At 52.5% G+C, this 12,240-nt stretch overlaps 1 protein-coding gene across 2 annotated transcripts; it reads right to left on the bottom strand.

The window, feature by feature from the left end:
* Positions 1-966: 966 nt before the first annotated feature.
* On the bottom strand, positions 967-10,437 carry SSRP1 (structure specific recognition protein 1). Of its 2 annotated transcripts, none has more exons than XM_082628302.1 (17): positions 10,301-10,437; positions 9,703-9,803; positions 9,071-9,256; positions 8,123-8,228; positions 7,647-7,837; positions 7,311-7,541; positions 7,067-7,170; positions 6,855-6,983; positions 6,394-6,615; positions 5,566-5,638; positions 5,016-5,154; positions 4,853-4,898; positions 3,263-3,392; positions 2,660-2,830; positions 2,451-2,539; positions 1,722-1,908; positions 967-1,470 (listed from the first exon to the last, which is right to left on the bottom strand). In XM_082628302.1, the coding sequence occupies exons 2-17, from the start codon at positions 9,754-9,756 to the stop codon at positions 1,399-1,401; spliced, it is 2,130 nt and encodes a 709-aa protein (XP_082484428.1). In that variant the 5' UTR covers positions 9,757-9,803; positions 10,301-10,437; the 3' UTR covers positions 967-1,398. The 2 variants fall into 2 exon arrangements, with proteins under 2 accessions (XP_082484428.1, XP_082484429.1); XM_082628303.1 differs by lacking the exon at positions 10,301-10,437 and adding an exon at positions 10,006-10,026.
* Positions 10,438-12,240: the final 1,803 nt, after the last annotated feature.

The following is a 12,240-nucleotide window of genomic DNA, read 5'->3' as shown; positions in this document are numbered from 1 at the left end:
CATGAATATCCATGAACCGGTGAAAACCGGGAGTGGATAGACCGTGCAGAATCCGCCGGGTCGTACACGAACAGGCGCAGCCCAGGTACTCAATTATTAATGAGCCTTGCAAATGAGGGGCCTGCCACAGGATCAGACCCCGGCGAAACTGACGCAACTTAGCTGCTAAAGTGCGGTTGGGCAAAATGGCCACCGAGACGACTGCCTAGAGAGGAGACTGCCTTAGGACGGCCCAATTCTCAGGCCCAGCCGCCTGTACTGATTGCAGCACCATAGAGTCACGGCTAGAGAAAAGGTAACCATTGGCCGACTAGAGAGGCTTCCTGTGCGAACACCTAAGGGCCTACGCAACGTGGCCACTCCACGTGTATAAATTCAGGTTTAGAGCCACCGCGGGGATGACTGGAAGCTCTATTTTCCTCGCTAATCCTCATTTATCTCCTGTTATGCTCCCTTCCCATATATAAACTCCTCCCAACCTAAAAATGCGGCATACTCATTTCCTCCCGTAAGAAAAGCTTCACACATACTCCACACCGTTCCTACATCTCCATCAGACTTACACCACCACCCCCACACACATACACACCACTCATCCTCCCCAATTCTCCGGGCTCAGGTTTCCATTACCCCTGCTGCAGGGAAGCTGGTCAATCCTGATTCCATTATCTAAAGACTTGGAAAACCCTTGACTCATAGGTGATTAAGGATGGAGCCGGAGCTGCCCCCTCAGCTTGGCTAATGGAGTGCAACTATGAGAGAGACTTCCTAATCAGATCAGCTCTCATTTCTAGACTCTCAGGTGGCCCATCCCAGCAGAAGAGAGTGAAAAACGATGCTTGTCCAGCCGGGAACAGAACAGGATGTACCTGGAGACTTGCTTCCCAGATGAAGGGTCAGAAGAGTGCAGTAAACACAAAAGTGGCAGCAATACAACAGGGCTAGAGAGAAGGCATAAGGACATGGTTTCCAAAGTCAGTTCCCTTTATTAAATGTTGATTTTTCACAGACCAGAAATACAAAATAAAAGTAGAAATAGGCCCCGGTTAGGAGCTACAGACCTGACCTCACATGACCCCTGCTTGCAGCAACTTGGACCAGGACAAGCAGCAGCTATATCCCAAAGGTAGGGAAAGCAAGACAAGGGTTTGGATCCTGCACTGCCCTGCCTCCCACCCAATCTCTCCCCTAATTATAAAGAGCCATCCTTGTGAAGCAGCAGAGTAAGACGCCTCCCCTGCTGCCCCAGGGAAGTGCATACTAGCAGGAGAGCTTGTTCAGATGGCACGGAATCCAAGGACTACATTTCATACGAGGAGAAACTGGTACCAAAACACGGGGCGGGGAGACTGGGGGTGTGACAGGGTAAAGCCCAAGAAGAGAGAATTTTCCTCCTCTCTACTCATCAGATCCTGACGCCGAGTCTTCGGAGCTGGGGGGAGTGCTGGCTAGTTCCTCTTCTTCAGAGTCCTGAAAACCAAAGGTCTCTTAAATGGAAAGGTGTAGAGTCCAGGTGTGCCCCCCAGACACTTTTCCGTGAAGAGTCCCCAATTCCCAACCCCCTCCCTAGACTCCAGCACTAGCCTTCAGAACCACAGAATTCCACCTCTCACTTCTCTTAAGGGCCAACCACAACTCTTGGTCCAGAAACACCTGCCCCGCCAACTCAGAGGCCCCTCACCCTCCCAGGCTCCACAGCCCCAGACTCCTGCTGCACGCACCTCACTCCGCCTCCTCTTCTTTTTGCTCTTATTCTCTCCTGAAGAGCTCTCATCGCTAGACACAAACTCTTTGCTCTTGAAGCTCTCACTCAGCTGCCTTGACGAAGACTTGGATGATGAGCCCCTAGAGGGTGTTGATTTCTTCTCCATCTTTACCTTTACTTTCTTCTTCTTCTTTGACTTATCCCTAGATTAGCAAGAGGGGAAAGGGGCTGGGCCCTCAAGTTCCCACCCATGGCCAAGGCCAAATCTCTCCTGGCTTTAACAGGGCCTTTCCCAATCCCAGCCACACTGCCCAGCTCACTCTCAATGTGCACAGCCAGCCACCTCAGCCCCAAGTGCCCCAAGGGAGCACATCATAAATGAATAACCGGAAGTATCAGGGGCTACCCTGAAGCAGCCCTATATGCAAAATTTACTTAAAACCTCTTACTTTATCTTTAAAAATCCATGTGAATTATGCTCCATAATAATGAGTATTTTTAATTTCCCCATACCTTCAAATAAAATTGACCCTCTTAGGAAAATGAGCCATATTTATCCAAGTGACTTAGGAAATTCTCTAGCACATTACCCATACTTGGGCAACTGCCTACCCAGATCTGGGAAGCACTGCCCAACACAGTCAGAAGCATATCTATTATCTTTAATACCCCAATCCTCAACCCGGAATTGCAAAAGTATCTGCCAAGAAAGCAGTTACTGGGCCATTTTGTTCCCAATACTCACCTTTTAGAAGACTCACCCCGGCCCCCTTCATATTCTTTCATGGCTTTTTCATATTCCCTCCTGGCATCCTCAGCCTTGCGATCCCACTCCTGACTCACACACACACACACACAGAGGAAAAACAGAGGGAAAAATGAGGCCTCTTCCCTGACATAGGCTAAACCAATACAGAAAAGTCCCACCAACCCCTCATGTCTGCTGCTACTTACCTCTTTCTTCTCTTTGGACATTCCCTTCCAGATCTCGCCTGCCTTCTTGGAAAGATCCGTGATACTGATGCCAGGATGGTCTGACTTGATCTTCTCTCGGCTGGCGTTGAGCCACAGCATGTAGGCAGACATGGGCCTTTTGGGGGCGTTAGGGTCTTTGCCTTTCTTTACCTACGTAAGAACCCAAATGCCTTTGGCCATCTATTTCCACAAACCCCCCCATTCTCCCAAAGAACTTATCTGGACAATTTCTTAGGGGGATAAAATGGAGAGAAGACTAAGTAGCGTCAGGCCAGACTGAGAGCTCCCCAAGGGCAAAGACCATGTCTTCCTCCCCTCTGCACCCCAGGGTCAAGCTCACTAGGGGCCCCTTTCCTTGGGCTCCTGGCACAGAAGAAGCCTGCCCCCAATTCAAATCTCCCAGAAGCTGATTATCTCAAGGGCCAGAGTGAAAAATTTCCAAGATATTCATTCCTCAAGCCCATCATCACTGACTATAAAAATCAGCCCCGGAGGACCGGTCAGCAGGCCCTACTGGTGGAGGACAGGAGAAGGTAAAGAGAACGGCTTCCCCAGCGCCCTCCCACTTAGCAGAGTCTCTACCTCCGCGGGCTTCTTGCGACTCTTGCGATCCTTGGCCATCTTGGCCTTTTTAAGCTGCTTCCGTTTCTTCTCTTCCCGGTCACTGTCACCCTCATTACTGGAGGAGCTGGCAGAGGCGTTGCTGTCAAACCTGTCAAGGAGAGTGGGGCTTAGACTCGGGGAGAGAGGACAGCACCCCGCAACCTCAGGACAGGAGGAAAATGAGCCCAAAGATACCTGCCCAGAAAGGAGAGAGGGAGGAGGACCGTGGCCTCCCCCAACCAGGCCCCAACCCTGCTTCCTCCCCTGTGCTGAGGTGGCTTCAACCACATCCTCTCCAGACCCAGCCTGGCAATGGGTTACTTGCTGAATCAATCAGTGAGAAACAAATGAACCAATGTGCTTCAGTGGCTCTCCTTGGTCATGGCCTACCTAACCCAGGTCCTACGCTGTCCCCACATTCCTGGGGACGAAACCACTGTCTTGTTTTGCCCAGAACATGCCCCAAGTCCATTTCACCACTTCCTTTGATCTAATCGTTTTAATCTGCCCTATAGTCTTTTCCGATGAAGAGATAATTAGTTACTATATAAAAAGTGGGGAAAACCAACTTCAGTCCAACCCAGTACCTACGCAAACAACAAACACTCCTACCTGTTACACTTGGAGCTCCTCAGAAGGTGGAGCTGCTTTACACCTGAATGGTGCTGAGCCGTTTTCAAGGCATTTTCACAAGCATTTGCTCACTGACCTCGTAAGTATGCGGCGAGCAGAACTAGTGAACTCTAGCAGATTTTTTTTTTCTTTTTGCCGCCCAACGTTCATTCCCAATTCTTCTGGATTAAGAGAGGTCCAATTTCCTGCTGGGAACCACCCTGCCCCATTCAGGAGGGGCTCACCCCAACCACAGGCTCTAAGGGCGGGTAAATGGCTTCGTTCTGGCCCATCAGAGCACATCCTAGTGACTCAGACTCAGGACGGGGCAGTAACCTCACTGTTTACCACTGCTCTGAGACGCAGGCACTTCTGGGTGTTCAACCAGTAGGATTAAGCCTGTCCAAAGCTTCTCAGGGTCATTTAACACCGCATGGGGCAAACCTAACTAAAAGTAAGGAAATCAGAAGAAATAAAAAGACTCCCCGCAGCTTATAAGCAGCTGGGTCCAAGTGCCTGAAGCCAATGCTATCACCAGACTCTCCAGTTACATGAGCTTATAAAATTCCCTCTTACGCTAAAGTCAGTCTGAGTCGTGTTTCTGACATCAGCGATCAAGAGTCTTGATGAATACGGCACGGGGAGAATACTGCCATCTCACAGGTGAGGACACCGCGATGCAACGCCTGACCCAATGATCCCCAGCTGGGAAGCTGGCAAGCACTGATCCTTACTCCCATTCTCTCTCCACTGTCATTTTCTGGCTCCACAACGTGCCTTGCACTCACAAAGCATCTTGACAACCTCCAAAACATTTCCACGTATCACTTCACGGGAGGTCACTTTTCCACCCTCGGTCAGTAGGTAACGCTGACACATGGGAACGTCCAGAAATATTCTGGTGCCCTAAGTTTATAGGCCGCCACCTCACCCCCACGAGGTGGACCCAAAACTCACTCCTCTGCCACATCCTCCTCCTCTTCACCTGGGTTGAATGACTCATCTGAAAAAGAGCACAGGAGGCATCAACTCTGCCCCCATGGAAATCCCAGACGCCCAGCCCCCGCCCCACGGAAGAGCCGCCCCGCCCCCATGCACAGCACTGCCAAGGTGAGCCCACCGGTTTCTTCTCCTGAGTCATCACTGCTGTCATTGGCATTCTCCTCCCGGATCTTGCCCTCCTCCTTCATCCGTTCCAAGTAGGCATCGTGCTGGTCTTCGTCGGAGTCGGCGTATTCGTCATAGCTGGGGTTCATGCCCTAGTCAGGGCAGAGGTGAGAGTGAGGGGCAAACCACCCTGGCGCCTGCAGACTCAAAAAAGCGCACCCCATGCCTGTGAGTAGATCAGAGCAGCGCCCAGAAGACCCTGGGGCTGGATTGTCCACACGCAGCCAACGTGCAGGGCGTTTGCCCCAGACTTCCTGCTGACGGGGTTAGTCCAAGCCCCTCCCTCTCCCAGCCCCACTGGGGGCTCCTGAGGGGCTGCAGAGACTGCTCTATGGTCATGCTGAGGAAACCTGCACCAGGAGGGGGAAGGGGTCACACGCACCTCTTTTTTCTATAAGAGTAAGAAGAGAAAAGAGAGTGAAAAAGAAGCCAGACAAACCCCTGCCCCTTCACCCCGCAGAAAGAACAGGAGAGAGGCGCATCCTTTCCACACACACAGGTACCTCTTTCAATCCTCGGTTTTTGATGTTGAGTTTTTTTGCATTGACAAAATCAAACAGCTTTCCATACTCCTCCCTGTGGGGAGATGTACCACATCACTAGACAGGCAGGGCCAACACAGGGGTGGACCCCACGCTGTCCTGACACCCACGGGCCAGGACAGACTGTGGGGCTTGGAGCTCTTGACCGCACTATCCAACCCAACAGCTCAGAGACTCCCGGAAGATGGCAGGAAGGAAGACTCAGTCACTAGCCTTGAAGGAAACCATAATGGTCTCAAGAGTTCTGGGAAATTAAAGGTGGGGAAGGAGGTGCACCTATTTACCAATATGCACAGAGCAAGGGGAGGATGCAGGGGGAGGGGATGTGTTCATCTTTTTACTGGTCTGTATCTCATACTTCTCAGGGTTGTTATGAGGATTAACGTGAAGACGTTTGTAAAACGTTTAGCCCACGGCGAGCACTCAATAAACATTAGCTGCCGTGTTCTCGGGCACAAAGCTCATTCCAGGAAAGAGGGAGATAGCATTTCCATCGTTGGGGGAGCGGAGGAGGAGAAGGGCTAGTTCCAAACACACAGAACTTTCGTAATACGGAGAACGACTTTTTTTTAAACTACAGAAAGAAAGCAATGGAGAGGCAGCCAAAGCCTGAGCACTCCAAGGAGGAGGAGGACCAAATTCCAGGAAGCGAAAGAAAAATTCTGCTCAAGGCTTGAAGAGTCAGGGAAGAGTCCCAACCCTGGAGAGTACCCCAGGCCATGCCAGCCTTCCCGGTCGAGGCTGGGTCAGGACCAGGATGCCCAGGAAGTGACTGGCAGAGACTCTCACCTCTCAATGCTACTGAAGGTATACTGAGTGCCCTGCTTGGTCTCAATTTCAAAGTCAAAGGAACGAGTGGTGGTGGTACCACGGGCAAAGTTGACGAAGGAGATCTCATCGAAGCGGATGTGCACAGGTGGCTTGTGGACGTAGATGAAGCCCCGCTCCAGTGGGTACAGCAGTCCCGAGCTGGCCTTGTAGGAGCAGGTGATGCACTGGGCCCCCGAGTGCCTGGTGGAAGGTGCAGGGAGCCCAGTCAGCGCCGCCTCGGCAGCAGGGGGCACAGTGTGTGCTCAGGCCCTCAAGTGAGTAAACCTCACTAAGCTGCTAGGATGGAGGCAACGGACACCATCAAGCTACAACCCAACCAGGCCTCCAAAGAGCTGCATTCCCATCCCAGGACAGGTTTACCACGGAGACACGGCACAGCCCATCCCCAGCAGGCCACGGGCCCAGGCCTGCACTCTCACCCTTGGAAGTTGCCTGGGACTGTGATCTTGCGGTTCACCAGGGCTTTCATGACCCGGCTGACCATCTCGTAGAGGGACCCTGACATGTTCTTGGTGAGCCGCCCCTCAAAGCGCTTCTCCACCTCTTCCCTGCAAACAGGAAGACGTGGTCACGAGCACTGCTGCCTCCTGCCGGCACACCTGCCTCCGGCCCGGGCCAGGGACACACTCACTCGTTCATGTTGAGAGTCAAGGAGATGTCCTCGTCCTTCGAGAAGAGGAGGATCAGGAAGTGGTAGCGGGTCTGGCCCTGCTTGATGGGGGGATCCAGGCTGATCTGGGAAGGAAGAGCCGACCAAGTTCAGCACCAGTCAGCGCTCCGCAAGAACGTGCTGGTGAACTAAACGCTGGTGAGATACGTCTACCAAAGACTCAGGCAAAACCCAGGGCAACGCACCCCCAGCGGTTTCTGCTTACCACAAAAAACATCTGGCGCTGGTCCTTGTGGGGCAGCAGAAAGAGACGCAGCACTGTGGTGTAGGGGATCTTGTAGTCAAAGGTCTTGCCGTGCAGATGCAGAAAGGTGGGGTAGATACGGATGTCATAACGGCCTCGGGGAGTCAGACACTGCAGCTCCCGGAAGATGCAGATGGCGTCTCCGGTGGCCTGGATCACATCCGCCTTCGACAGCACATTCTGGGCAAAGGCCTGCAAAAGCACACACTGATCATCAGGCAGCAGAGACCCCACCCCTGGGCTATCTGGGGCCTGCTCCACACCACCTGCTGCCAAGGCAACCGGGGAAGGCCTCACCTCAACGGGGTCCACGCCATCCTCCTGGGTGGGAGGCACATAGAAGCGCACCTCCATGAGAGAGACCTCTGCATCGTCATTCTGGTGGAATTCCAGTGTCACCTCATTCTTGCCTGTGGTGCACTGGGACACGTTGCTGAGAGGTATCTCGAAGACCGGCTGGTCACCAATGTCGAAGGAAAGCAGCTGCCCTGGGGGAAAAGGCATATGGAGCCACAAGCTCTTCCCTTGGATCTGCATAAACTATGTCCCGCCACACTACAGGTTCCCTAAGGACAGGGCACTGAGGCTATTTTGTTAATACTGTACCCCAGGGACTAGGCACAGTGCACCGTTGGTCCTCGATTTAAGTACATGATAAATTACAAACTGACAGGAAATCAGAAACAGTGGCAGTAAGAGAGTAAAACAAGCTAAAGGCTGAAACCCTTCATCCTTCCTTCTCCCCCCAGACCTCAATCTTCCGCAAGACTCACCACCAAACTTCACTGTTCCCCAGTTCCAACCCTTCACACAGAGATCCTTCTCCATGAGCTCCAGGCGATAGTGAGTTTTGAAGAAATCAGAGAGTTTCTCAAACTCCTGTGAGAAGGGAGAGAACAAGCCCAGTAAACCCCAGTGGCCTTAACACAAACTTGAACGTTCTGGGATTATCTATTTCTGAGAAACTGCCCCAATATACCTTTTATCAGAAACCCATACTGACTTAAAGTCTCAGCTATAAAGCTATTTAAAAGGCTTTTGAGGGCTTCCCTGGTGGCGCAGTGGTTGAGAGTCCGCCTGCCGATGCAGGGGACAAGGGTTCGTGCCCTGGTCCGGGAGGATCCCACGTGCCGCGGAGCGGCTGGGTCCGTGAGCCATGGCCGCTGAGCCTGCGCGTCGGGAGCCTGTGCTCCGAAACGGGAGAGGCCGCAACAGTGAGAGGCCCGCGTACCGCAAGAAAAAAAAAGGCTTTTGATAAAGGTTGTTTCTGGGGACCGGCTCTCAGGCTGGGGGAGGAGTAAAGGGCTGACATTCCTAGCTATGCACCTCACAATGGTTTTCTGACTTTGTACAGGTATTGCTTTAGCGAAAGTGGAAATGAAGATGAAGTGAAGTCTTTAACTCAAGCAGTTCAAAATGAAAAAACAAAACCCAAACTAAAGCATCACGTAAGACCCGGAACCTGGAGAGAGGCAACAGGCAGAAACCACCAAAAAATCAAAATAGTAGAAACACTTCCGGAGTCAAGGCACAAAGAAACTCCCAAGACTGACACCCAAAGCTGAACACTGATTGCTTAATAGCTTCAATGGTCCTGCACTAAGGAGCCCAAGCTAGCATTTACATGGTTATCAGAAAAAGGAGCCCCACTTCTCTCTAGAAGGTTAAAAATCAAGAAGACGGCACAGTAAAAAGGGGGCTATGGCAACAGGACACCTCACCGACTCCCGGAAGCCGTCGTACTTGTAGACATGTCCGTTCTTCGTGAGCAGTTTAAGTCCGTGGCCCAGAGCTACTCGGCGCCAGATACCTTCCGTCAACTCCCCAGCCTGGATGTTGTCCACTTTGCCGGTCTTACTATTCTTAAAGATGATGCCCTGGCGGCTCAACCTCAGCCGACCATCATTCTGTTGGAAAAACAGGTCCAAATGCACGGGAACAGCACACAGTGCAGACCAGGGTCAGTCCCACCCAGCACCCCTTCTGGGCTGGCCAGATAGCAACGCAGGAGCAATAGCTAAAGGGGTGAGGGCCAGTAAGAGACAAGCAGCCAGAAAATGTGGATTCTAATCCTGTCCCTGGCATCCAGAACGCTTGCAGGTCCTCAGTTTCGGGATTCAGGGCTGAGCAGCAGGTGTGGTCCCTTCAAATTCTAACATTGTATTATTTTTGTACTCTCTCAGTATTGCTTCTTGTTGAGGAAACACCAAGTACATATCATACTCTGACTCCTTTTCCAAAGTCGCTACATTGATGATATTACTACATCAGCAAGACAAGCTCTTGTTAGTAAACAAAACGTCTACTCCACTTCCCTCCCTCTACCTGTATTAAAAACCCAAACCCTTCTTACCATGGAGCCTTTCACCTCCTGATACACGTCGTTGAACTCCAGTGTTTCTGCCATGCTGACCTGCCGCTGTTAGGTGTGCAGATACACGGCAAACTGGGAATCTGAATTCGAGAGAGGAAGATAAGTAAGTACAAAGGACAACACCTCGTTCTGCCCACGGATGGAGCCAAGTGGCAACCCTTGCTCTGCCTGGGATGTCTCAAGATCTCCTCTGCCTGGGAACCTACAGGCCGACTCTGCCGAACTCCAGGGACCAGGCCCAGCCTGGGCTGAAAAACCGGGCCTGCCTGAAGTAGCGCTTACATCCCAACCAGACACCCGCTCTGGGCACTCCACCGGGCGCCATGGCAACAAGCAGCGGAGCCCCAGGGCCTGCCCGGGAGGCCGCACCTCGCCCGCGCCCCAACCCAGCTCAGAGTGCAGGGTTTCCCTCCCGGAGCCCCCGCCGCGACGCGGTACCGGACCCACAGTTCTCCCCTCCCCCTAAAATGGATTCGCCCGCTGCCCGCGGATTCCAACGCGGAATGGTCCATCCCGCGCATCCCGCGGGGGAGCAGGGCCCGCGCCCTCCTGGGGAACGGGGACGGCGACCACCCACCTTCTCAAGCTGTCGCCTCGCGACGGCCCGGGTGCGGGCAGTGGGCGCGCTGGGGGACGCGGAGCGGGGGATGGGGGGGACGCTGGGGCGGCTTTTCCCGCGTGCGCGGCCCAGCGTCCCGCCACCGGAAGCCCTGCACAGACCATAGAGCAGACGAGCTGGCTAGAGAGATGCGAGCCCGGCCCGCCTTAGCGGCGGACACATAGAGCGTCGTCGGCGCTGGAGGACCTGAGGGGAGAGGGGTGCGCTGAAGTCTCACCCGCTTGGCATCCGACTAGAAAGTGGGAGCGCGTCGGGCTCTTTAAAAATTACAGACACTTCAGGGGATGACTGGGTTTTAAAGAGAAATTGTGTAGTTGTATTTTATCAGACTTTCCACAAATGCGTGTGTACGTGTTGGAATGATGTGTGTCCTTTCTCTCTTGCACAATAGTGGTTTCGTGGAGTAGAAAGGAGTCTGTGGGACCAGAAGGAAAATATTTCATGAGTTGTGGAGAGAAATGACCCCTCCCACTGCCTTCTCTGAGAGTGCGGGTGTTGGTGTCTCTGTGACTGTACTGCCCTCCCCTGTCACATGGGATTGGATCCTTTTTTTTTTTTTTTTTGCTGTATGCGGGCCTCTCACTGTTGTGGCCTCTCCCGTTGTGGAGCACAGGCTCCGGATGCGCAGGCTCAGCGGCCATGGCTCACGGGCCCAGCCACTCCACAGCATGTGGGATGTTCCCAGACCGGGGCATGAACCCGTGTCCCCTGAATCGGCAGGCGGACTCTCAACCGCTGCACCACCAGGGAAGCCCTGGATCCTTTTTGAAATGAGTTCACTGCATCCAAAAACTTCACATCAGTAACTGCAAGTTGTGAGTCGCCTGGAAGGGGCTGGCCAGCAGCAGTATCAAGTTAAGTGCTGGTGTCAGATTCACCATGGAGCCGGAACTGATCTGAAATCACATCAGCCTGGGATTGCAGAAGCCAGGGCCCCCCTTATATAGTGCTAGGGTGCGTCTTGCAAAATCAGGGGAGGCCAGACCTAGAAGACATGTTTGGGTTCGTCTGCTCCAACCTCCTTTTGCAGATGGGAAAGCTGAGGCCCTAAGAGGTGTGGCCCAGGGTCTCAGTTGGCAACAAAGCTGAAGACTAAGAATCCAAATCTACTTACCCCAGTCTAGTTCTCCTCTGTCATCCTCACCGTGACCCTACATTCAGAATGACTGATAATATGTGTCGTGTATGAAGACATCAGGACAGAATATTTAAACTCAAGATTTCTCTGACAATCTGACCTACTGTTACACCAGCTGGCTAACTTGATCCTGGGACAAGAGACAACGTGAATGCTCTGTTGCTCCCTGAACTCATGACTTTAACCTCTGGGTAATGGCTGTTACCGCACTATCTAGCAACATAAATTCAACTAGATTCAATAAATATGTATTGAGCTCTGATGCAGTGATAAGATTTGAGGAAACTAGTAAACAAGATGGAAACAGCACCAGCCTTCCAGGACCATGTAATCTAACAAATGATTCACATAAGTAAACTGACAGTAAAACAAAACCCCCCAAAAAACCCAGTATGATAATGCAGTGTTAGAGGTAGAGCTTCAGCCACTGCCAGCATGAGTAGGAAATGGGAACTATAAGACTCTTTAATCATCCCTTCCCAGGAGACCAAGAGACCCCCTCCCCATGACCCATGCTATTAGTGGCAACTCGAGAAAGGAGGGGATGGCTGTAGAGTCGAGCAGCTTTAGGAAGACACTCAGGAGTGAAGGGGATACTCAGCTCAAGCAGGCTATTAGGTGGCTGGGGGGTGGGATATTGCAAGGGGCTTTCAGGAGAGCATGAAGCAGCTGGTGAGCCGGGCTGAAGATGCAGCATAAGAGAATGGAACAGAAACGGTAGACAGAGTGCAGATAAAACATGAGTCCCAGAGGGCCCTAG

This window comes from Mesoplodon mirus, assembly GCF_964341445.2.
Source record: "Mesoplodon mirus genome assembly, chromosome: 7".
Classification (NCBI taxonomy): domain Eukaryota; kingdom Metazoa; phylum Chordata; class Mammalia; order Artiodactyla; family Ziphiidae; genus Mesoplodon; species Mesoplodon mirus.
This window is presented reverse-complemented; position numbering and strand designations above follow the sequence as displayed.